Source organism: Synchiropus splendidus, chromosome 1, assembly GCF_027744825.2.
Source record: "Synchiropus splendidus isolate RoL2022-P1 chromosome 1, RoL_Sspl_1.0, whole genome shotgun sequence".
Classification (NCBI taxonomy): Eukaryota; Metazoa; Chordata; class Actinopteri; order Syngnathiformes; family Callionymidae; genus Synchiropus; species Synchiropus splendidus.
Genome location: NC_071334.1, coordinates 54,909,986 through 54,936,538, shown reverse-complemented (window position 1 = coordinate 54,936,538; position 26,553 = coordinate 54,909,986). Strand labels below are relative to the sequence as shown.

General features: G+C 41.3%; 1 protein-coding gene across 2 annotated transcripts in view; it reads right to left on the bottom strand.

Moving 5' to 3' along the window:
- Positions 1–26,553, bottom strand: part of LOC128768919 (astrotactin-2-like) — a 301,659-nt gene that overhangs the window by 174,459 nt on the left and 100,647 nt on the right. Inside the window, exon 5 of one of the 2 annotated variants that reach the window (XM_053882198.1) lies at positions 1,106–1,213. In XM_053882198.1, coding sequence (XP_053738173.1) covers positions 1,106–1,213 — 108 coding nt within the window. The remainder of the gene's footprint in view (positions 1–1,105; positions 1,214–26,553) is intronic. The other variant, XM_053882256.1, reaches the window with a different exon arrangement.

Below are 26,553 nucleotides of genomic sequence, written 5' to 3'. Positions count from 1 at the left end.
AACCCTTAAAGTGTGATTAATTGAGATGAATTCATCACAAATTCTTTAATTAATTAGAATTTTTTTTTAATTGAATCCCACCTCTAAAATACTTATATTGACTACAAAACAAAGATTAGATTGTTAAACATGGTAAGAGCAACTGTGGTTTTCTAGGAAGATCTATACTAATAGAAACTGTGCAATTCTTTTGGGGTTCACCAGTAAATCGACATCTTTGCTGTTTATGTGGGAGGTCACTCAGGGAGGTCACGTTGGCATAGTTTCTAGACATTTTTGGTGTGTGCTCAGCTTACTTACATGTAGACAATCAACCAATGGAAAGAACAAAATATATATATATAAGGAGAAAGTGAGAAGATCATAACAGCAGAGAAGTTAAAGTTCCAGATGAAAGGGCAACTATGAGGAGGACTCAGCCACTCAAGGTTCAGCCCTTTGAGGAGGCGTTAGGAGGATAGTTGGTGAGGAACAGAGAGTGCAGGGCAGCGGAGCACATCGCCGAGGTAAGAGAGGGGTCTGCTGGTGGAAGGCTTTACGGGTGAGGAGGAGCACTTTTAATTGGATCCTGGGCTGGTGATGAATTTGAAGGACAGGGCTGAGGCAACTACAGTGGGAATGTCAAGCAGTGCAGCAAAGTTCAGCGTGAAGGAATTGAAGCGCTGCTGAACTTCACAGCACCAAACATAGACCATGTTCAGGTCACCTACGAATCAGAATGTCGTTTATGCTTTTTAAAAGCTTCATCACACATCACCATGTGAGAAGCGACGATAAATTTATGTTTCCCATTAAAGTGGCCCATCAGAGATTTACATCAGATCATTTATCGGCTTTAAGCGCCACGGAGCAGTGCCGAGGAAGCGCTCCTTGAATCCCTCTGGAGCCAGTGGCTCCTTAGTCACTTCGCACGGAAAAATCTTTGAGACAAATCTCAACCAATAAGTAAAAGAACCCCCTGCGTTTGCTGGCAGGCTGAATATTTGATGATATTTAACATCTCTGTTCCTTGACTAACCTCTCAGCAGCTGAGGCTGAACCCTCCTGTGAAGGACGATGAACTAAAATAAAGATCATTCCATCATGAAGCACAACGGAGCCGCACCTTTGCTGCGCCGTCGTCCTCTGTGCTGCTCGGTGTAAAACTTCATCTGGCCGTCATCTTCAGGCTCCGATCCTGATTCGCCTTGAGGACCGAACACACCTTCAACTGCTGAAAAAGAAGCATGGAAGCAATGAATGGAATGCATTGTTTTTTTAATAGCATAAATGAAATGACAATTTTAATACAGAATGATAGATCTATGTGAGACAAACTAAATGATTTAATGGATGTTGGAAAAAATGACCTATTTAATTACTGTATAAATAGATATTATATATTATTAAATACTTTTATGTGCAGCAAATTCAGACAGAAAGCTTAAATAAATAAATGAGGAAATACAGTAATGAATATTTAAGAAAATTTAAGAATAGATATAAAAAAAATCAATAATACAAAAAAATATATGAAATATAGAAAAATAAATAGTCGATAAATAAACTAAAAATGCACGCATAAATAAGAAAATTAATCGGCTGTAATCCAAATAAATAAAACATAATGGTAATGATAAATATGTTACCATGTAATTATTTATTTATTCATATATGTTTAGATTTCAGCATTTATTCATATATTTGTTTAATTATTTATACTATGTATTAGTAATTATCAATCAAATAATACACAAAAACACACAAAAATTTAACACAAAAACTCCCCCCTTTACATTCAGTACCGGAAGTTCATGACAAACATTGGTACAAGACTGTGTTATAAAACAATGCTTATAATACCACTACTACTACTAATAATAATAATAATTATTATCTAATAACAACAACAGCTACAACAATAACTATTGTTATTATTATTATCATTATTGTTATTATTATTGTTGTTATTATTATTATCATTTATTTTTTTTTATTTTTTTTTAAGAACAAAATGTGTGATGGCACGAATCAAGCCAAAGTGTTGGTCGAATCGATTCTCGACCAGGAGGAACAATTTGTCCATTGGTAAAAGCATGTCCACCCTGAAAGTGGATCTCTGGAGCTCAATTTGCCCACCAAACTGGGTCACGTAGCAGGAGTGTGTCCGCTGGAGCCTGTGTGTGCTGTTCTGTGTCGGGGTGAGAGCAAGAGTTAAGAGGCTTTGTTTGCACAGCGACATCAAAACACACATCCCTGCTAAATGAACAGGGACTGCCACATCCAGAGAATTGTCAGGGATTTGCCATGTGTTAAGCCACTGAGAGATAAACACAGTAAGTCAATGAACAAAAAAGTGGAAACGTCTGTGGCTTAAGGCAGCAAAGTTATTAATACATCCACTTTTAAATGAAAATCACATTTGGAAGTCGGCAAAGAAAATGGCTTTATGCTAACAGGGTCTGTTTTGGTTGTGTATTTACTTTGCAGCCGTAATGCTGAGGATTAGTGTATTTACATTATCTCATCTCGCAGAAGAAACAATGGGGGAGAAAAAAGAAAACACACCATACTGGTGTACTACTATCTCATCAGCAACTATTTTTAGACGGACAGAAATAGAAAATAAACAAAACAAAACAAATGGTCACTGAGGACTACCGCACTTGTTGGGAAAACATCTTACAACTTACAAATATACCCGATAAAAAAAAAATAAAAAAAATAAAAATAAAAAAGAAACCTCATCCTCTTTCACAGCCCAGTCATAAAGGCATACAAAAGAATAGTGTCAAATACCAAACGTTAAAAATGTTAGCAGTCAATTAAATCAAAGAATTTCATTTATTTTTCTTTCCACATTAAGTTATTAAAAGGCTGATATGCTTAAGCCACAGCTGCCAGAAAGACGCCGCTCAACCTGGAGAGCGCCGACTGACCTCTTGCCCTGAGTCCAGTCCATCATGCAGCACACAGAGAGAGTACAATTATCCAATTCTGCTACTTCGAAACATCAGCCTCCTGCCTATTTAGAGTCTGAATGCACTTATCAACTTCATTCAACACATTGGGGAGCAGGCTTGAGATTGCAGCGCAGATTCATGAAACAGCTTCAGAAGACCATTTTCGCTTTTGTGCTCTTTAGATACGATTCCAGCCACTTCATTTTATTCTTATTAAAGGTAGAGGAATGTCAGATTATCGTCTTTCCATAACTTAATGTACATGTAATATCAAGGTCTCATGGAATTCACAGTCAAATGGACCAAAGTGAAAACCTTTGGCGTTGGAATGGCCATGTAAACCTTTTGGATGTTTATGTGTGTATTGTCTTTACTACTGGTCTGTTCACGTTGGATTTTGGATTGACTAATATTCCATGACATGGCACATTCTGACCTGACAAAAATGGTATTTTTTTTGCTTTTCCCGATGGACCTGGGAGTCTTAATTGGACCCGCCCAGAGTACCTCACCTGGAGGAAGTGCAGGACACACAGAGGCACAGCAATTGATTGATTGCAGAGCAGATCCGTATCAACTACCTGTAACCACCATCTTTTTCTGTCGCTCACAACCCACATTTCTCATGCCCCATTTGCCCCTCACTTCCAAACAAGAACCCAAGACACTTGAACTCCGCCATGTGGAGAAGGACCTTTTTTGGCCAAATGAGCAAGAATGAATGTACAGGTATTAATGTTTCTGACTTGCAAGCGAATATATGCTAATGCCAAAAATAAACCGGTGAGCACTGTCATGTAAAACTACTGATCCGTTTCATCTTTTGTATGTTGATGCTAGTGTTTTCAAAAACATCTTACACCTGAAAAAAAAGAACATTTTAGATCAAACACTCTCAAAAAAAAAAGAGAACCAGCAGCACGTCTTTGAGCTCGAGACCCCCAGTGAGGATAAATGATGTGTTGTAAAATTGTGTTTGTCCATGGTGGATGGAGACAATAGCAGACTGCAGATGGGATGAAGATAAGAAAACAAAATGAATGTCAAAAGATGGAAATAAACATTTAGTGAAAAACAAACTTGTCACCAAGAATAATGCCTTTTTTTCTTGTTTTGTTGTGTTTTTTACAAGGCTACAAGGCTACATTGCAGGAGAAGCCACACAAGTGCATGAAAATTGTACTTTGAAAGCACATTCAAAGAAACAGTTCAATTCGGGCCATATGCATTAATGTGCCTCAAATCTATTTTTATATTTTAAGGAATTGGCGATCCCCCTGTGTGTTCAGTGAAAGTTCATGAAGCAACTCTTGTTTGTCGAGATTTAAACAGAAACCACTGAAGGACCGACTCTTCAGACTGGATTTTACATAAACGGAATGGAGTCATGTTAATGGCAATCCCCATATCATATGATACGACAGGAAACGGATCAACCACAAGAGGTAGTGGTCAGTCTACTGTCACCCCGTGGCATTTTTATTATTATTATTATTTTATTATTTTTATTTTTTTTGCATTTTCAACCATTTAAATGACTCATGAAATGCATGCTGAATGAGGATCTAAAGTGTTTAGTTCAGCGTTCTACATTGCCATGATCTACACTGAACATGTCACATGTATTTCATGTAAAACACACAGTTAAATGAAGGCACTGATCGCTCTGTTTCATGTGCGGCATGTGTTTGTGATACTGGGGCATCATAGTATTTTTGTTAGTAGTCAATGACAGATGAGCTGTGTGTGCTGTGTGTGAGACTGCACCTCGGGCCGACTCGTAGCCCAGCTGAAGTAGAATGACTTCACAGCGAACAAGAAGGAATGATACATGAAATACATGAAACACATCACATGTTTAGTTGAGATCAAGGTACATTGAATAAACTGCAATTACTCATCTGCTCGGGTCGAGCTAATGAACAAACTCAGAGCGGCCAGCGCACATGCACCTCTGACTCACTCTGCTGGACCTTTTTTTGTGTGTCCGGAATGGATTTTTTTTTTCTAGTTTAGTCATAAAAGGTGAAACCAAAGGAAAAATGAAAATGTGGATTGGATGAACGATTTCTCATTTTATAAAAAAAAAAAAAAAAAATCAATCTGAAGATGAAAAACTTTTTTTTGTTGTTGAATTTGACAATTCGGACTGGATTTTTTTAGCCATTTGTGGCATATTTTGAAAATTAAACCTCAAATGTATCAAATGTTTTTGCCGGAATTACCGGTCATGAAGAAGAAAATGAAATTGTGGTTTGGATATTTGAATTTTGATTTTATTCATGAGTCAAAACATGCACATTGGGTTGAACATAAAAAAGGGGTTTTGCCAATGCAGTCTAATTGAAGATATGATCCACAATTGCTTCCATATACTGCACATCCTGATATGCTGTCTCCCGTTGACTCGCACATGATTCAGATCACCACATTTTCCAGGACCCTTTTAACCGAGGACAATCTTTCGGGGAAACGCAAATCCATTCCGACTGGGTTGGACAAACATTTCTGACATGATATACATCAAACTGATTGACAACAATATTGACCCATCAACAACAAACAACCAACAAAACCGAAAGCGCTCACTAATGTGGATAATGCCGATCACTGCCAGTCACTGTCAATCACAAAAACCCAATCACTTGTGACTGCCGCCACGCTGAAGAAGCCCTGCGCATTGCGATGCGTCCGCTCCTCCATTTCCTACTCCTTGTGCACTCAGGAGCAGCATGTCTGCGGTGGAGGCTTTTTCAGTCTCTCACGTAAATTTCGCAGCTCATGCACAAGAAATGTATGTGTAAGCAAGCCAAAAGGCCTCAACATAACGAACTAAAAATGCTTTTAAAGAACATCAGTAGCAGGATGCTATCGCCAAAAAATGAGTGTTAACTTCACTGGACCAGCCTTCAGGTGTTGTTTACGTGGAGAAGGAAACGACTGAATCCGCCACCATTGTGTCGGATGCAGCCTTTGTTTTCCACCTGAATCTGAAACTTAAAAAAGAGTGCAAACTTTCATAAACGCAGTGGTGGAAGATGAGTTCTTCCTCTCTCTCTGAGCCCCACTACAAGCGGCCAATTTGTAAATATTTCACGGACACGGCAACATCTGCAAGAGCTAGTCTGAGGTCAAATTCAATGTTTTTCAGTTGTCCTTCTGACAGAATAGTTGTCTGTAAGGTTTTTTTTTTTGTTTTCTCTCCTTGATAAGGTATATAAAATATGTGACATATAAACAATTTAATGGTCCATTTTTTTCACATCAAACACACAATACAAATTCATTCAAATTAATCCTAACATTCAGATGAGCTCTGTTGGACAGTCGGAAATCGTATCATTCCAATCCATCCATCCATCCACAAAAACCGAGGAGCTAGAGTTCCAGTGTGAGTCAATACAATCCAGTTCGGGAATGGCAACAACATTGAGTCATGAGTTGTTTCGTCGCCTCTTCTACTCTTTCTATAAATTCAAATCTGTGTCTGAACTTTTTCCAGACTGACAGACACAAAGGCTGCGGTTAAATCATGGACTCACTGCTGGAGGTTGTAAAACTCACATTATAATAATTAGAATAATAACAAACAAACAGCAGTCCATAAATATCAATTGTAGTTAAATGCAGCTCATTATGATTTAATGAGTCATTACTGTCACTTTCTTCAAGCTTTATCGTCATTAGGCCAGCAAAAAATTCAGAAACTTGGGATTAAAACTCGACTTAAAACCTGATCAAAGCAGAAAAGAAGTCTTTATTCCGCCACTTCTTCAGTTATCTCTTCCTTTATCTCATTTAGATACAAACAAAACAACATTGAAGATGTAGCACCGCTACAAGTGAATTGCGTGCATATTAAGAATATAACGAGGAGTAAATGAGCACTAAATAGACTCTTTAATTCTTCCCATCCTCTGTGTGAACAAATGAAGTGGTGGGGACGACTTTCTTGAAGATATTGACATTGCAGTCGGTTGAATCATCTTTAAGTCACACACTCCAGTCAAAACCTTGACTGTGGGCCAAGAAGCAGCAACTGCGACGTAGTGTCAACAAAATCCTGCTTTGTATGCACTCAGCATAACAGTGTTGTCAACAAATGCAGGTGCAACACACACACACACACAAGGTGCCCGGTTAGGCCAAGTGAGGCACCATGTATTCGCTTCACTTGACTTGCATAGTGTACAAATTACTCCTTCCATAACTTATGGATTTGCCAGCTTAGTGACACATGCATATATATATACTATTTACCAGATACATCACTTGTACAGAGTGGAAACTCAACTCACTCAAACATCATAAATTTCAACAGGTCAAGAGGGCAACCCTCTGATCTGGCTTTGGCCTTGTGCGATCCAAAGGTGACAGCTTGGTGATCTCTGCTCCGGAGCTGCAGAGAGCTCTTGGCTGCGAGTCATTTCTGTTTGACCTGATCACACACTCACAAATCGTCGTGACTACCAAGGTCCCTTTCAGCAAGACCCTCAAGGCCAGGCCAGATCAGCAGAGGCCAGAATGTCAGACAGTAATTTAGCCAACATTTCTACTCTACTCTTGTAGTGAAGGTCAAAATGCTCCGATAGTGGTGAGACTTCTGTTCACGGTGGACTTTTTTTTTTTTTTTTCAGTCAAAGGCATCCAAGGTGTCTTCACTTGAAGCTACAGCTCAAAACATGACAAGTGCAACTTCCTCACCATCCTCACAAGCTGCAGCCACCTGGACCACTCTGATCAGAATGAATGTTTTAAGCAAGTATTTTGACATTTGAAAGTGCACTTGTGGTAGTTACATTGACATTTCTATTCCAGTGTGAATCATCCATTAAAGATAATGAAGTTAACAGAAAGCCTGGGTAAAGTGTTTTTACCCCATGTCTGAAATAAAATGTCATCCAATCGGACTAATACCTCATTGTTTCTTTATAAAACAATCAAATTCATTCAGATCAAATCCTCTTCTTGAGACGTATGACGCTGTACAACCTAGCGTTCTACTCAACAATCAGGAAACCAGCCATTATCACCTCTCCAGCTGGTTTGGTCATTACAGAAAGTAATCACATTTGCTTTGGAAATATTTTTTGGCCACTGAGTCTTCTATTTACCTCACGTAAACCAGAAGGCAGCATCAGTTTGGTGAATATAGACCTTGTTTGTGGTTGTGTTGGCAACTGGCTTTCACCAGAGTTGTCCCTTTCAAGGTTTATATAGCATGTTTCAGAATGCTGCAAAGAATAGTCTGCACTTGTCTTTGTGCATATTTTTTATTGTAAACTATGCATTTCAACACTGTACCCATTGGCCGGGACAAGCCATCAAAGTCATCAATAAAATCTAGACGTCAATTTTAAAGTGAACTTATATTCTCTCTTTTATATGTGAGGTACCGTATTTTCACGACGAAAAGGCGCACCGTCTGAAAAGGCGCAGTCTCAGTTATGTGTATTTAACACACAGATAAGGCGCTCGCGAGGATAAGGCGCGGGTCTTATATACACATCCACTACTACGTACGTCCGCCTGACAACAACACACACACACAAACTAGCGTGCGTATTTAAAAATAGATCGGGAGCAAAACTGAGTTTGGTTGTGCTTTATTTAAGTACTAGTAAGGTATTAATTACAACAATACTACCTCAGGTAGTCATTAAAATCCATCAAAGTCCTCATCCTCTGTGTCGGAATCGAACAGCTGCGCTAAATCACACACAGCAGGTTCACGTTCCTCACTGTCAGAGTCACTGTCTGTGTCCTGAGGCTCCCCGGAAATGATGCCGGCTTTAGCGAAAGCTCGAACCACCGGCCATCCACCGCTCCCACGCCGCTCGCAGCCTCACTTTGAACGGCCGGTTCACGCCAACGTCCAGCGGCTGGAGTTCCTTTGTTAAACCTCCCGGAATCACAGCAAATGTCGCGTTCATCTGCTTCACTTGTTTCTTCACGTCGGCGGTGATATGGGCACGCATCGAGTCACAAACCAGCAGCGACGGCGATATGTGGAAAAAACCACCCGGTCTCCTCACATATACCTGCCTCAGCCACTCCTTCATCATGTCCTCGTCCATCCAGCCCTTTTCGTTGGCCTTAATAATGACGCCTGCTGGAAACGTCTCTTTAGGCAAAGTTTTCCACTTGAAAATAACCATCGGCGGCAGTTTCTGTGCGTTACCGTGGCAGCCGAGCACAACGGTAAACGAAGCCTTTCCGTACCCCGTTGTGCGGATCGCTACCGTGCTGGTTCCCTTCTTTTACACCGTGTGACTCACTGGGACGTCGAAAGTGAGCGGCACCTCGTCCATGTTGGTGATGTTACTCGGCTGGATGCCCTTGTCTGCGATGTGTCGGCTGCAGAAGGATCGGAAGTTCGCCAGCTTTTCACAATAATCCGCCGGGCGTTGCTGCGCTACCGTAGTCCTCGTCCGGATGGAAAAGTGGCACCGTTTCATGAACCGGAAGCACCAAGACGGGCCTCCTCGGAAATGTTCGATTTTCATTTCCTCCGCTAGCTTTACCGCTCTGAGTCGAATGGCGACCGTCGAAACGCTCCTCCCGCTCGCTCTTTGCTCGACGATCCATTGCTCAAGTTTTTCCTCCAATTGTGGCCACCTTGGCTTGTGTCCGCGGAAACTCAGCTGCGTCTTCTTCACCTGTCGCAGCTCGTTCTCCAGCTTCCTCCACTTGCGAACCAGCGACTCGTTAATTTTAAATTCTCTCGCGGCGGCTCGATTCCCATGTTCCTCGGCGTAGTTGATAGCCTTCAGCTTAAACTGAGCTTCATATGCGTGTCTCTTTGCCATTTTCACGGTTGTTAAGACAGCAATGTTCTGCATTAAGCACATACCTGTTGTTTTATACACAATACACGCCCAGTCCACGCCCACAAGTCTGTTCTCAAACACGTCCGCCTAATGGTGGTCTCTAACACGTCCGCACACAGATTGGGCGGACTGGACGAAAGGGCGCGCCACACATTTTGAAAAAAATCGAAGACGTTAATATGCGCCTTATAGTCGTGATAATACGGTAATAAAATAGGACCCTGAGATTTTGGTCTACGGGAGCTATGTTTATGGACAACGAACGAAAGGAATGTTTGGTATAGAAAGTGAAAGTTTGGTACACTGTAGAAAAAGAATAATATTATTGCTTTTGAGTAGCTGAGGGACACTTCATTAGTGACATCATCAAGTCATGCTAGAATGTCTGCGAAGCCATGAAAATCCTTTATGGCCATGTAAAGATGTGTGTCAGCAGTGGGAAGATATGCAGTGACACTGGTTGACTTGGCCAAGATGTAGCATATAGAAAATAGAAGGATAGTAATGCACTACAGGTAAATATAGCTATGGCTGACGAAAAGTTCCCTGTGGTGACTGAAGATGTCCTGTCTGAAAAACATGACGAGAACAGATAAAAAAAAACAAACAAACAAGAAGTGGAGGTGGTCCAGAAAACTTTTATGATCAAAAGCTGCACTGACAGCTTAAGAAACTAAACAGGAAAACAGGTTTCATTGTTGGTCGTTGGTAACATGGAGAAACACTTGTTTGTGCTATGTCTGTTCTAAAAACATTTCTTGATGTTCTGAGAGCATTTTTTTTCTCTTATCTGACGGTCTTGAGGACAAAAACGTTTAGGACTCTGTGAAGTTGGCAGAATAGAACATAGAATAGAACAATAACATGATCAAAAGTGTGAGTCGGTTCTTCTGTTTGCCACTCTGAGGTGGAGCCTAAACGCCAGCAGCCATGGATTCATACCTGGATTTTGGTGGCTAAGGCTGTGGTTGGCACATTTGAGTTCATAATAAAGCTCAGGTGTTCAGAAGACTAATGGATATTGCATTCAATCTTAATCATTCATGTAAGTCACCACCATACCAGAAGGAAAATGCCAAAGGAATTAGAGAGGCTTGAACTGAAATCCTGACATAAGTTGCAGATGGTTGCCACGGTGACGACTGCCAGCGAAAGAGCCTCCGTTTTGGAGTTGAGTACAGGTAAGTGGATGCCACAGGTGCTTTGAATTCACAATCCTCCAACTTTTTTAAAAAAAGGCTCTATTAGTCAGGAACAAGAGAAATCACTGAATCACCTGCGGCATGATTGTCAGACACAGAAAAAAAGAATGCGTGAGGGAAAAGATTTGAGCCATAAATGGAGTATTCACGGGGTATTTGTGTGTTGCAGAGGACAGTTTTGTCCTCATACTGTGGGTGAAGTTTTTATTTGTATTATTTTTGATTGGTTTTCTGCAACCTTCTTTGTGGGGCCACAGTGAGAACACCGATCTATCAAAACTGTTTATGAGCTAAATCCACGAGGTCAGCTCTTTCCAGCTAAATCTTCTGGACAGGAAAAATGTCATTTGTTCTCCTGGGCAGTGGACAGGTATTTCCTGGCAGATGAGCTCAATGTCGAACTCGACCCACAGCGGCTATACTTGCCATCCAGCCTACGACGACCAAACCGCTCAGCTTGGTTTCCTATCTCTTCACTAGGTGACCGGCGGCTAAACGGCTGAACCTGCCAAATGTTGAGACTGGGTATATGTTGTTTTAAAACGTGTACAGAGCTGCGAGGCGTTGACTTCCTCCTTAGTCAGCGTTGCAGCTCAATATCCAAAGCCTCTTCCGTTTCCTTTCATTAGAGATGACGATGCCAAGCCGGAACGCTGGCCGTGCTCCGTTCAGCACCGCATCATTCCAATTTTGGATGTGCAAACCTCGGAACAAAGTCACTTCCTGCCACCCACATGTGCACTTCTGCAGGCAATGTTATCTCTCAGTGTCCTTGTCTGCTCTGTTTGTCCTAGTAGGCCCATTATTCACCCGGGCTCTTTGAAAAAAACTTTTGTTTTATTTTGCTGTCAGTGAGGGCATTTCTGCTGCTGGAGATAGAGGGACCACATTCACACTCTCTAATTGAGGTTCTCCCAAGGACTTAATTAAGCACGCGATAAGGTGATAATCCAGTAATTATTCCCTTGCAAAGATCAGGATTTATATTTCACACAGCAAAACAGGGCGCGTCACATGAATTCTTCCAAACAAAAGTGGTACAGTAATAGTATCGGTGTATACTGTCTGTAGCTTGTCTGAGTTGGTATCAAGGGCCAGTGAATCCTCAGCCAGTGCAGCAGTCTCTGAGCTGAGGATTCAGTAATATGACTGCAAATGTGGTACAAACTGCACATCAAATGTGGTGTTTCTCGTGATCGCTGTTCGCAATATTGTTAACAATGGACCTTTAAAATTGTATCTCTTTAATGAGCCGACTGCCACCAAACACAGTAGGTCTGTCCAAATACGGATAAGTCCGTGTTGTGCAGTTACTCTGGCGTCTCTGAACAATAACTCCACAATGTTCATTGTGATTAATAAAACTCAAATGGGTTCTGAAAGCAGATAATGAGAGCTCAGAAATGCTGGGAGTCAGACGAACAGAGAGCAGCGTTGGAGTTGCAAAGTGATTTTATTTTGCGTAAAATGCTTGTAGGGGCAACATTCCAGATTTTTTGGGCTGGTTATTGCTGTTGTCAATGGACCAAAAAAGAAAGAAAAAAAAACAGAATAATGGAGGGTATGCTTATTCATGTCACTTTAGAGTATCAACCATGTTGTTAAAAATATATATATATTTTGTTAAATGTTAAAAAAAGGATCTTGCATTTCTTTCACTTACACATTTATTACACCGTCAAACATGCTGTTCTATTGAATCACTGCCAGACAATATTCCATGATGAGTGTGGCAGCCTAGATATCACTATGACAAACCTCTTGACTGTATATCTTTCTCCAGGTGACACACCAGACCAACCGCTGGGCTCCTTGAAGGCAGCATGAGGTTACATCACCATGGCGCAGCTCTCATTCACCACAATAGAAAAATGTTTCAAGAATTCCCTTTGAAAGTATATGCTTGATTGAGTCGTGGATATTGCCACCTGTGAATGTAATTTTCACTGCTACCCCTCCTCAAAAATAGACAAACGTGGGCTGTGGTGCGTTTTGTTTTTTGTTTTTTTTTTGTGATTTTACAACAGTTTGCAGTAACACTCTTTGACCATGCACATCGATGCACTTTCAACTCATTGGAAGAGCTTAAAACAAAGCACAACTCCAGCAGGTACTTCAACTTAATCCTTCATTTCTAACTCATTAAGTCAACAGCTCCTCACTGTCAGTGTGTACTGGAGAGTTTACAGTACTTTGCACGCACACTTATCCTGAGTGTCTGTGACAATGCATTTGTGTGTAGGTTAATCTGACAGCAACACCAGCCGCCACATGTTCGCAGTGACTGGCAATCGCATTAGACCACAGCAGCTCTCAGCAGCTCGGGCATCTGACTTCAGCACTGCAACCTCGAAGCAAAGTGGATATATATATGCATAAAAAAGTAAGAGACGTTGCCATTCATAATGCACATGTTGGCGGGTTTATGAACATGAGCAGCATTTTGAAAGGAAAAGGTATGCAAAATGTATGCTAGTAAATATAGAGCACAACAGCACTGGTCCTGCTTCAACTGTTGTCACTAGGGATGCAATGAACATTCGGTGGCCGCACAGTGCATAAAAAGCAACATTCAGTGTATAGTGGCGTGTGATGATCAAACACCGCGCAGAGCAGCCTTTAACAATGATTCTCACGTCTAATCGACAGCGTAAATGAGTGTTTTTTTTCAATAAAAATATGCAACATTGAGGTTAAATGATGTCTGCCAGACCTCTGACAAAATTCTAGTAACCCACTCCAAAATTTTCCTCCACTTTCAGCGGTGACAGCACCAACTCCGTGACTCGCTGCCCGGTCGACTGGAGACCGAACAGAAGCGGTTCAACAGAAGTTTAAATGATTTTGACTTTCTGACCCATGTATCACACGCATGCTCTTTATCTGATCATTTCTTTGTTGTCCAAGTTGTCAAGTATAAAGCGGTGCCGGTTCTGATCATCCTCATGGAGAAGCTTCAGAACAAAGTGTGATCCAAAGCCTGCAATGAGTGTTGAAGTTTTCGGTGTTGGACTATTGGAGGGGGAGAGTAGAATTGCAGTTGCAACTATCTGGAGCCTTCTTTTCGCATGATCAGCCAATTATATAATGGGAAATTATGATATTTTCTAAAATATTAAAAAAACTAAAAAATGCCAAAATGCATGTCTGGGAGAAAGTTTCTTGTCGCGTAGCAAGTTCTCATGCCTCCTTTACAGTAGAGATCAAACAGACACATCCCAAAAATGATGTATACATTATTTCAGCAGCACAACTGAAGTGTGAAGGAACACATAACTGATTCTATCAAAAGGAGGACCTCATTTGGCAGATACTACTGAGAGCTGCTCTGAAATGTATTCCAATTAAATGGCAAAAACCTGAACCACCAACCTATCAGATGCGGCTTGACAAAGTAATGGAAATCTATCAGATGGAACAACTCACTTAGACTTCAGATATTTTGGATAAACAAGGGAAGCCGTTTCTTGATGCCCATAGAGAATAGATAGCACATTATTATTCTATAGATATATTAAATGGATAGTACATTTCTGCACTCTGTTTGGTTTGGTGAACTTTAGCATGTTTACTCTGTAATGCCTTTCCTATGTATCTCTCAATTCTATCTTCCCTGGTACCTATTGGGTGCATTGTACTGTATTATTGTAAATGTCTATAGGTAGCTTGAAGGGATATTGTGAATTATAAAAAGAAATAAAATGGATGTCTTCATAACTGTTTCCAGATATTTCTTGCTCAACCACTGTCTCATGGTTTCATTATTGGAGAGGAGAAATCTCTGAACAAAGACCCTGGCCTGAAGAACATAACCCTTCCAAGGGCAGTAGCAGTGCTTATAACATAACCTGTGAGTAATTACACCTACCTCAAATAATGCTTCCCTACTGATGACACTGATTCGAACATGTCATGACACGTTGACATGCTTTCTTCTCTTCACCTGACACTGATGAATCTTGTTCAGGTCCATTGTTCTTTAGATTTGCAACTAGTACCATCATTTCTGAGTCACCCATTTCATAGGAGTTTATTCTCTGTCATTACACTGTACGGTGTCAAATTTGTTGGAGAGGAACCCGTGTTCAGTTGTCTTCTCCCGAGGGAGGTCAAACTAGGATTGGACGCGTCAGTTGTCAGAGCAACCCTCGGGTGCTGGCGCAGGCCACCTGCTCTTGTTATTCCTGTCATCGGTGGATTCAGCATGACAGGATGTGGTCGTGACAGTGTCGGCCTTAAATCATAAAATATCGACTCGCAATGAGGCCAGATCACCTTAATCCTTGTTTAACATTGATTCAAATATCACTAATTCCCGAGTCAACTACCGCGCTGCATAAGAAACAGGACATTTGTTCATAAATTATGGACCACAATCGCAGAAAATTTATTATTTTTGGAGTGAAATTATGGTCTTCGCTTTCACTCAATTAAAGTTGTCTCCTAACTTAAAGTCAGTTGGGGCTTCAAACATCCGTAAAGCTGCTGCGCTGTTTATTCCAGATTCTGTTTTCCAGGGTTTCACTCAGTGCAGCAGCATCACAGATAGGTGCAGATGCAACAGAGCAGCAGATCAAAAAATGCATGCTTATATTTGCAGCAAACTCTTGTTTTCAAACTCGATTCAGTCAACAACCTGAGGCAGATGTGTGTCCAGGGCTTGATGCTGGATCCACGTAGCACATGCTAATTGTGGTTAGCCACATTCTGCTAACAAAGATGGAGCTTCTCAGTATTGCTCTTTAAAAGCTGTAGAAGCTGGATTAACACCACCATTGTGATAAAGCAAACGTGGCCAAGGTGCAGCCCCGGGGCCAAATACGGCCCTTTGTATTCATGTGGCCCTCCTGGTATCACAGTGAAACTATAAAACTATAAAACATGTCGGGATGTTTCTGACAATTTTGTCTTGTGCATTGTTTTTTTTTGTTCTTTTTTGTTGTTTTTTTTGTTCATCATGATGCAACTCAAACATAACGTCCTCGTTTCATTATTAATTATTATGATTTTTTTTTTATTGTTTGTTTTTTCCGTTGACTATTTTAGGAGTATTTCTTGTCCTTTAAAATACATCACAATTGATTTTGGAATGTACGAGACACATTGAGAATCTTTAAATTGAACGTGGTGTAAATTAAATAAATCACAACAACCAACATTCTCTTGATTTTTATTTTCACCTTTCTCTTACCCACCTTTCTTTGGGCTTGACAGCGCCTCTCAGCTGTCACAGTATATAACCTGCCTCTTAGGAAATTGAACTGCCCACCCCTGTGATAGAGGGTCGGCTTGTGGTGTAGAAGTGTGGTTAGATCAGTTTATGTTTATTACTTAACCAACCATTAATAAAACTGAGGTAGAATGTTCAATTCATTGCCCCATAATCGCCCATCCCTCACTCCAATGAGAGAGTACTGACCCAATGGGCTCTATTCCAAACAATGGACAGGAGACCGACTCACCACATGTCTGACAGAGTTACGTGACACCAGAAGGGCAAGTTGACCCACCTAATAGTTTAGCCCAGGTCAGCTAGTCGGGCAGTTGATCAGTGGCACATTATAACAAGAACGTGTTGCATAAAATGGCAGTCAAAAGGTTTTTAAAAAGGGCATAACACGAGAGTCTCTCAACCTCATTGTGGATATGTTCAGAAACCAGGGCCGTTTTCTCTGCTTTTCATGTCAAATTTGTGTCTGTGGGCAGAAGATGTCATGTTTGAAGACAAATAATGATAATAATATTTTTTGGATTATTATTTTTTATTCATGTGAACATCCACTGATATTGTTAAAGTCAGAACCCCCCCACTTGGATCAAAAGAAAGTGAATGTAATGTGTTATGTGACGTTGCTAATCCGTTGTGAAGGGAAACTTGCACAGTAGCTCTTCTCCATCGTGCAATGTGATGAGATAGACTACAGCTATCATCCCTCCTTCCTGGGCTCACGCTGCTTATTCATTACTGTGCCAATCAATATAGTTATTCTTTGTCATTGAAAGCTGGATTACTTTGCTCAAACACACACGGAGGCTCATAATCATAAGCAGCCAGGCCGGCTGAAAAGTTACTGGAGAATATTCATCACAGCATAAGGCCTGGCCAACACGGCTTTCAGATTTACGACGCGCTGCCTGCCGTCTTTATGGAAGGAGAAGGACTTAAAAAGGTGGGAGGCTTAACAAGGCACCACTTGGCTCTTGTGCAGCGTGTTTGTTCTGTCAACTTTATTTTTCATTTTTATCTCCTCAGCATCAAAAGCAGTGTTCGGAAGCTTAACTCCCTCCTTTTTTAAACGGCTTCGGTGTTGAGCAAATACATTAGTGAGATGATTGGAGTGGTAAACACTGAAACATTAGCGACCGTGGTGTTGAGTCTCCGAGGAAGAGATGATGCTGCTGCAGTGATATAAATGGTCGGTTACCTGACTTTTTGTGTTATTGTTGTGGTAAGAAATTATTGTGAAATTTGCCATACAAGAATTCCGTCAAAGTACCAGATGAATGAGTAGTGAGTGGTATTTGGTACGTGCAATTGTAAGTAAAACAGCACCGATGAGAATTAAGTTTCGATTCAGAAAAATGGATTAATGTTCCTCTTAAAAAAACCTATATAATCCGGTGCCCATCCTAATCCGACTGCTGCCACAGGGTGTTTAAATTCACCAAATGGAACTGGTCATGTTGGATTCCAATTGCAGGAGTAATATGGTTTGAGATTATACAAATGCTCAGTGCACGCTCACGCTGCAGATTCCAACTGCTGCACAGTATATTGGAGAAGCAAAAGCTCTTGCTTCGGGAAAGATAGTGGCTGTCTGGTTCAGAGAGAGTTGAAAAGTCAGGACGAGGGGCGGCTCAAGTAATGGATAATGCATACCACTTCCAGGTGAATTTACAAACTCATTTGAAGATGCTTTCAGGCAAAAGAAAAAAAAAAAATCACACATCCTTGCTTCAAATGAAACTTCACAAAGGTGCTGTTCAGGACAAGCAATTATGCTTTTTTGGAGGGTAGAGTCCTTCCATTCAAATAAATCGACATCGAATACTTCCTTTTAAAAACAAAATAAGATTTATGCGTGAAAGACAGGAGAAATGCTGTGAAACTCAGTCTCATTCTGGTGACATACACCTCTCACACTTGTCAAAGAGAAGCCAAAGAGAACAATTTGATATCTTTTTTTGTTGTGATTTTTGTCTTCAGTAATGTCGAGTAGAAAAGCTGCACATCAAAATAAAAATGTCAAATCAAGTTAAAGTTTACAAAAAATGCCAACTAGGTCGATACACTTGGTTAAATGAATGCTTAGCCTCTCAAATATTTTCCCCGGATACTTCATTCACACATGAAGAAGCGACTGTCCCTCTGAAGTGGTGCGCTACAGGATTTCATATCGCGGCTAAAGTGCAGCATCAGCAGAGGTTTGTACCCCTTGGTTAGCGCAGCATACTATGGGGTCGCGTGGCGGTTGTTAAGCAGCCTCCGTATTGGCTCCTGCGGCTGGCACAGCGCTGCTACGGTGAATGTATTTTCACTATCATAGACACAAACAGCCAACTTCTTCCACCAAAACCAATTTGCGGACTGTGTGCGACTACCAAAAAAAATACAAATAAAAAAAATGTCCCCTCCGTGCTCTATTAATATGAGCGAAGGACTACAAAAGTGGGCGACGCACTTGGGCTGGAAATCTGCTCCTGTTTCAACTAATTCAAAATGTCACCAAATCATTGACAGCTCCTTAAAGAATCCCTGTGAGAAAGCTCACAAGAAAGCTAACAAAGCCCAAACTGACTCAAGCACCATCTTGGATAAGACGAAGCTGCCTGCGCTTCGATTAGTTTACGTTAGTGTCACATCCAAACCACATGACATCGCACTCCCGACTGAGGAGCTGCTTATTTTCAAAACCAATTTACTCGGAAATGGATGAACATCATGCTTTCATAATAGGTGGGATATTTCTGTTTAAAAACAATGACTACTTGACAAGCTGTACACTTAAGTAATTCATCAAATAATCGCAAAAGCATCCACCAGCATCATCATCAAACCAGATATCAGGTCACCGAAAATCAGGAATGTTTTATTTAACAATAGCTGTTATGGGAACATTGCAACAACTTGTCATCCCTTTTTCATTGCAAGTTGAATGCAAAAATAAGGTCAGAAAGAAACAGATAAACAAACAACACACAGCAAAGCTTGCGGCGTTTCACCCATTTTTTTGTGATTTATTTTTGGGCGACATACCGTAGCTCAGATGGTAGAACGGTCTGACTGAGTGGTGGCTAGTTCGATCGCTGTTCCTGACATATTTGTGTTGTATCGCTGAGCAAGACGCATAACCATGGTTAGACCCTGACGGTTAAGGCGGCGTGCTGCGTCGCAGTCTACTGCCGTCAGTGTGAAAATGGGTGTGTGTGAATAAACATGGAAAGTGCTATATATGTAAGAGCCATTCACCATTTTTTAATTCCACAATTTAACTTTTCATTTTCACGTGCTTATTCTTATTCAGGCGGGCCAGGATCGGGAGCCTATTCAGGTGAGGAAAAAAAAAAAAAAACTAAACAAAAAATGTCAGTAGATGCTTATTTTACGAAAAAAAAAAAAAAAACTAGGTACTATATTTCGTCACTATAAATAAGCAGCTGAGGAAAATGTCTGACTGCTTTTGGCCCCTCAGACCTTTTTCCACACAAACTAACCCAGAATCACAGAGTTCTGACCCGGCAGTGAATCAGTTTTATTGCCTGCCAAGGAGAAGCTGAAGGCCTGGCACTTGTACTCATTGTATTTTCTCTGCAGCGAAGATTAAGGACTGCTGTAACGGGAGCAGAACAAATGGCAAATTTATCAAATAAACAACTTTTCGCTAATACACACAGTTATAACTATAATCATAGTCTGACATACATTCTTTATGGCAAATTCGAGCTGTGGTGATGATCCTCTCTGCGGCTCCAGCATTATGAGGATTAGGTACAAATTAAAATATTTCGTTTCACTCGCACCCATCCACACACACACACACAGTCAAGCTGGACTACTTTCATGTGCTACATCAAAGCGTCAATTAAGCAGTAGAAGCAAGATAATAACTTTAGCATAATGAGCGAAAGCATTTTTCTGTGACGCATCAAAACACTAACAGAGCTCCAACCGAGAGCAAAAGAAACACATCGACTCTGGGAACGGAACACACAAACAGGTGCGAGCATGAAGGTTATGTATTAATAGACTCAGGATGCATGACACACCTTCAATGTATTTTTGTACAGAGAACTGCCTACACTTGCGTTTTTGCCAACAATAGAACGCCGTATAGAGAAAAATCTGATCGCTCTGCGGCTTTCAGATGACTCACTCACTTTCACAACACAAAAATGCTTCCACTTGGCGGTTTCTGAATTCATATCCAGACTACCTGTCAGTAGTCATCAATTGTTAACAATAGGATACAAAAACAACTTTGTGAAATATACAGCTGATGGATATGGAGTAAGCAACAACCCAAATTGATCATTTAAACACATCAGATGGATCCTTCTTTTTGTTCTTGTTTGCGTAGTTTTGCTTATACCAAGTTTGAGACAGATTTACTTTCCCTCTCCGCACAGAAAAATCAATCTCCCTCAGGAGAGGAGTTTGCACGGCTCCATTACTGTGAGGTATTCTGCTGCAACGGTAAGTCCTATCTAAAACATGCTGACAAAATAAATACAGTGGTACCTCGGTTCTCGACCACAATCCGGTCCAGACGGCCGTTCGAGAAGCGATTTGTTCGAAATCTGAATCAATTTTTCCCATTACAATGAATGGAAAAAGAAATAATGTGTTCTAAGCCTTAAAATAGTCTTTTGTAGGAGTGAATGTCGAGTGTGTGCTGCAGGTGCGCTGTTCCTCTATGTGTGTGGCCGCTGCATGTGGGAGGGGTTGCCGAGTGAGTGACGTCTCTCCAGAAGTGAAGAGGTGCCCGGTGCGTGTCCAGCTCTGAATGTGCGCTTCTGTGCAGTTTGGCTGTGACAAAGTCATAAACCAAGTAACGCTCTGTCCCAGACTCGCCTCATCCCTGTCCCAGCTCCAGCCCACAACAGGACATCAAACCCTGGAGTGAGCGCTCCAGCCTCGGAGGTGTGGAGAGCGAGCACCTCCCCTGTGACACTCTACCACGGTCCAGTGTGGAGACAGGAAAGGTTTTACACCTCGATATGAAGAAAAAACGGGACACATCTGCATACAGAGGCTGCGTTATACACAATAACAAAGCATGTCGTGGGTCAGCTGATCGGTTCACACACGTTATGTTTTTTCCGGCTTTTTTCGGGGGCGTTCGAGTTCTGGGTTTTCGTTCTAAATGACTGTGACTGTCTCAGCACTCAACTGTCACAGCACAACAGAAGTCACTGGACCAGGCTCATTGAGGCGTTTTGTATACCATGGGACACAATGACATCAGGAGTGTCAGCAGCTGAAGAAGACGTAACCAGTGCTTCAATTGAAAGCCCAATGCCTCAACATGAAATGCAGATGGCAGACTTCAGCATCACTCTGGGATGCAAAGGTCCATTTGAAGATAGTCACTACTTGACAACATGGGAGTGACGTTTGGAACGAGCAAAAACAATGTTAAAAGAGATGCAAGCCATTGTCACGCCAAAACATATCTTTCATTAGCAGCACCAGCTACGGAGTGTTACAAGTCTAACTCTAGAAGTGCTCATACTACAGCCATAGAAAGTGACAATAGCCATTTTCAGTAGTGTCTGACCTTCATATTTCCCAATCAGAGTGAAATCTGAAGTTGTGTTTTTTGTTTTTTTTAACGAAAATCTTATTATGTATCTATTATATCTGACTTGAATAGCCTCAAGGCTATTTTGTTTGCCAACCATTTTGCAAACTACACAATCAGCAATTTTTTGAGCTTCAGCTTTTCTTTGATCAATATTTCACCAACAACTAAACACTGAAGTTAAACAAATAACTGTACTACAGGAACCAAAGGAAAAAAAAAGTCAGGTAAATAGATTGACTGTGATGAATTGCAGACTACTCAAGTCAACAAGGCAGTGAACTGAAAAACCCTGACATCTCACCTGCACACATCTGTTGAACACAAAAAACCTTGGAATGGAATAAAGGTGGAACAACAACAGCAGAAACGCAGAAGCCTCATACTAAATACTTCAATGGAACATGGAGGGCAAACACGTCTGACACTGTTTATTACAACACTCCACGAAGCAGGTCGCAGAAGTGTTTTTTTTTTCTTCACTTGAGTTGCCATTACATTGTCAAATTCATACACTGTCAGAAGTCATGTTGTACAACTGTCATTTTCTTCTTCTTCAGGATTTAAAGCCTTTTTTTCCCTTTCTCTCTGCCAGTGGCTATGTGACACAAGGGTGGTACATCTGAGTTTTAATCTTCATCATTGAGTTTCAATTTGTTTCACAACCGATTATCGATTCTACATGTTAATATAGAACAGGTCAGTGGTTATTCAGTTTCCAACTGACAGGAAAATACACTACTTTTCAATGTGAATGGACCATTTAAGCAGTCAACAGCTGAATTACTTAAATCTTCTTGTATAGAGCAAGAACACAAATTAGTGGAAATGATACATTTACATAGACATTATTCTACAGAAATAGTCATTAGACATGATAATGGTATGGTTTTGTTCAGGTGGTTATGCAAAACCACTCCCCCTGCCTAACAGTTAAGGGCTTTTCACACTGCGGACTCAAAGTGAGTTCGACTCAAAAGTCTGACGACAAGCTATCCGGGTTTTGGCCAGGGACTTGATCCCACCTGGAGAGCTGTGCCTCGTCCCGGGAAACTATCCGCGGGGGGTGAGTTTCTTGCCTCAGGCGACTTGCTGGAGAAAATGCTGGAAACTACGTGCACTGTGCACACAAACATCATTCAAAAACAACTTTGCAAACTCCCACAACGCTGAGGTGAGCACCCGGGAACCATTGAATTGCGCAACAGTCTGGGACTCACTGCATGTGCAGTGTGTTTGACAACTCGTGTTTTTTTATTTGGCAGATAACCATCTGATTTTATTGACAAAATGTACTTAAACGAATAATGTCGGGCTCTAACTGATCACCGCTGTGATCCTGCAGCTGCGCGGTTGTTTTGATGAGGAGAACAGCGAGGAGGTAAGACGCCGATTTTTCAGAGACTACCAGAGTATTCATTCCATGTTTGACATCTGGACCTGTACTTCACTGATAAAACTTCTCAGTGATCGCTTTCTCTTTGTTCAACATGTTGTGAGTGTATCGGGGATAACTGAAGACTCTCCGTATTACACAGCGTGTTTCCACTATTTCCTTGCAAAATAAACATCATAACTCTCTGTCATGGAAGGCTGCACAGCAAAGTGGGGACTCAGACTCAGGCCACCCGGGACACAATTGCATTGTGAAAAGACATAGTTTTCTTGCAGAACACACAAACTGATACGACTGATTGTTCTGGAATGACCGGGAAGGTAGAGCAACTGGTCCACATGTTGTGGAGTGAGTGTGTTCACAATGTCCCCTGCAGTGGAGAGCACTCTCCCCGCAGCACCACTCGTTGGGATACATCACTAGTGTGATTTTCTTAGCTCACTTCGAGCCAGAGGATTGTTTTGTCATCTAGTGGAGAGTCATTTTACGCAGCTGAAGGACGGACTTTGCCGTCGCCTTTGCGATGAGATGCAAAACATGAGTACAGTACACCTGCTCACTTGCACTGGTCTTTGCTGCAGGAACTTTGTGCACTGTCATGTGAACAGAATTCCAGGGGCCACAGAACATTAGAATAAAATGAAGTGGAAAATAATAAAGTATGCCATGTTATTTTTCACCACCCCTGAGTGCATGTGCGAGTGTTTGTCTCCATGTGTTAGGATGCCCCACCACTCCTCCGATGTGGCAGCGACTGGTAAACGGGACAAAGCAAGAACAAAAGTGGATTAAAAAGGAAGGATCGATCAAATACTGCAGATTGGTTAACACCTCAGACGCAGCTCCGATGGTAGAGTGGTCAGCCTGCGACTGAGATTTCTTGCTCCTGGGATGTTTGTCTTGTTGTTTCCCCTCACGTGACTCCTGTTTTGTTTTCTCCCACCTGTCTTCCTGTTCCTGTGAATAAGAACACCTGGACTCTAGCAACGTGTGCCAGATCGTTTGCTTCATTTGCTCCAACTGGTAATTTGCTCCGTTCGTTCCTCTCTACCTGTGTACATTTATCCGTCCTTTAAATTATCTTCTGTTTAGCTATTTCTATACCCTGGTGTTCTGTGTTTTTGCATTTTGACTCTCTTTGTTGACTCCCTGCTCCGCGTGGCTTCTTCGTTTTCTCTCTGTTTTCTGTTACTCTCTACTTGTGCGTTCGTGTTGACTACCTCGATAGTTTACTTTGTGTTTTATTGCTCATTGTGTGTTTGCTCTCCTGTTACAGACTCTTCTTGCATTCTTTCTCCCGGTTCGATGACGCTTTTCGTTTGGACTCATTCCGTTGTGGACTCTTCCCGGTTTTGGTGACGCTCTGGATATTTTTCGGTTTTCTACTCCCCGTTCGGTGACGCCTTTTGTTATATATTTTGTCATTAAATTATTGTATTGACTCGCTCCTGCCTCCTGTGACTCTTTCAACACTGCACTTCGGTCCTGCCCCGCGTCTAGAACCTTAACAACTGAAGCCTAGTTTGCTCTGAGCAGTTCACACCCTGTGTGAATGGGTGACTGTGAGGCAATGTATTAGCATGAAATGTGCTATATATGTAAAACGTATTTTCAAATAAAGAAGGGTTCATTTATTTATTTATCTATATTATGTCTCTCTGAATCCAGCTGACATGTTTAATGAAGAACAGTTTCAGGACCTGCGTGCTGGAGGACAAAGTGGAATTTGGTGCATCTGCGAACCCTGGCGTGAAGCGAAGCAAGGGGGGTGAGAAAATGCCCTCAATATTCACGGAAAACAATTTTCCCGGTGTGATAACTTAATGATTTATCAGGCTTATGTTTCCTGCACCCTCTGATTTTGGATTTATTACGACGCCAAAAGCTATTGATTAGCAGTTCACTCGCCGCCGCAGTTTTGGGGAGACGTCTTTGAGGACACAGACCGATATGTCACCCCTGCTGAAGCCAGTGAAGTTTGGAAGTAGGTCTGAAGCGAATCTATTAGAGGCATTTATGAAATGACAAATAACCAGATGAGATTCATTTAAACTCTAAAGGCTAAAGCTTTGCAGAGAGGCGATTGTTAAAGGTCAATGGAATTAGGTACATTTTTCAAATGCACACACAGCAGTCGGCCGAGTCATCAGTTTCACTGTGATGCGCCGCTGTGTTTGTAATTCAATTAGAGAGCAAAATGTTCATGCAGAAACTTGATATGATGAAACACGAGTCGCTCCAACAACAACAGGATTTTTTCAATGAATGAAAATATTTAAAATTAGGGCCGGGAGTGAGCTTGAATTAATTTATTACAGACAACTTAGTTAAGTGTATATAAAATTCCTTCAAAATATCAAGTACATGATCTCATGAATTCATGACTTTACTTTACTAATTCTACTTCAAATTTAATGTGAACTTGTGTTTTTCTGTGTTTTATGCTGTCAGTCAACTCAAAAAGTTCTGAATGGATTTCACAGACATTTCCAATAAATGTTGATAATGGAATGAGGATCTAATGCAGCCCTGGGGGGCTACTGTAGGTCCAAGACAGAAAAGCAGCAGAAGGCGGAGAGGAAGGCCAAAGAGGAGATTTATGGACGTGGTGAAGGAGGACATGAGGTTTGTAGGTTTGACAGAAGAGGAAGCAGAAGGTGGAAGATGATCCGCTGTGGCGACCCCTGAAGGGAGAAGCCGAAAGAGAAGAAGACGGGAACGAGGAACTGAGGACCTAACGCTGATGGTGTTCAGCAGGAAACCTTTAAATGATTTTTCACTTCTTCGAACAGCACACTCTCAAAACAACTTCAATATGGTTCGGATTGTGTTGCACATTTAACAATGTTTCCAGACGATAGCTTGAGGTCCGCCAGATGCTCCAACTCTACTTGACTGCAGCAGCGTTCCCAGCATGCTTCAACTAACAATCTCATTGAAGAGCAACAAAGATGAAACCTATGCCAACAGTATCAACATTCACACTGTAGGTTGAAACAAGCTGCTTGGTAGGGGTCTGCACATTGTTCTTTCCTTATGTAATTTTGTTTTTGCATGGATTGTAATTGATATTCAAGATATGAAAAACCATAATTAGATTGCACAAACATGAAGATCCATCTCCATGTTCTTCGTAATAATTATGGTGAACAGAGTCATTTACTATCTGACTCTAAAGTGTGACAATTCTTAGGATTCATACACCAACATGGTCCACATGCTCACAGTGATTTTCACCGCACTCACATCTGATTTGGCACAACACTGTGAACCTGAACTGAATATGAGATGTATATATATGTATATATGTCTATATCGAACCTGTCACATAAAAGTGGAAGCAAACAGTAAATATTGCTTTGCAACTAAGGGATGAGCACG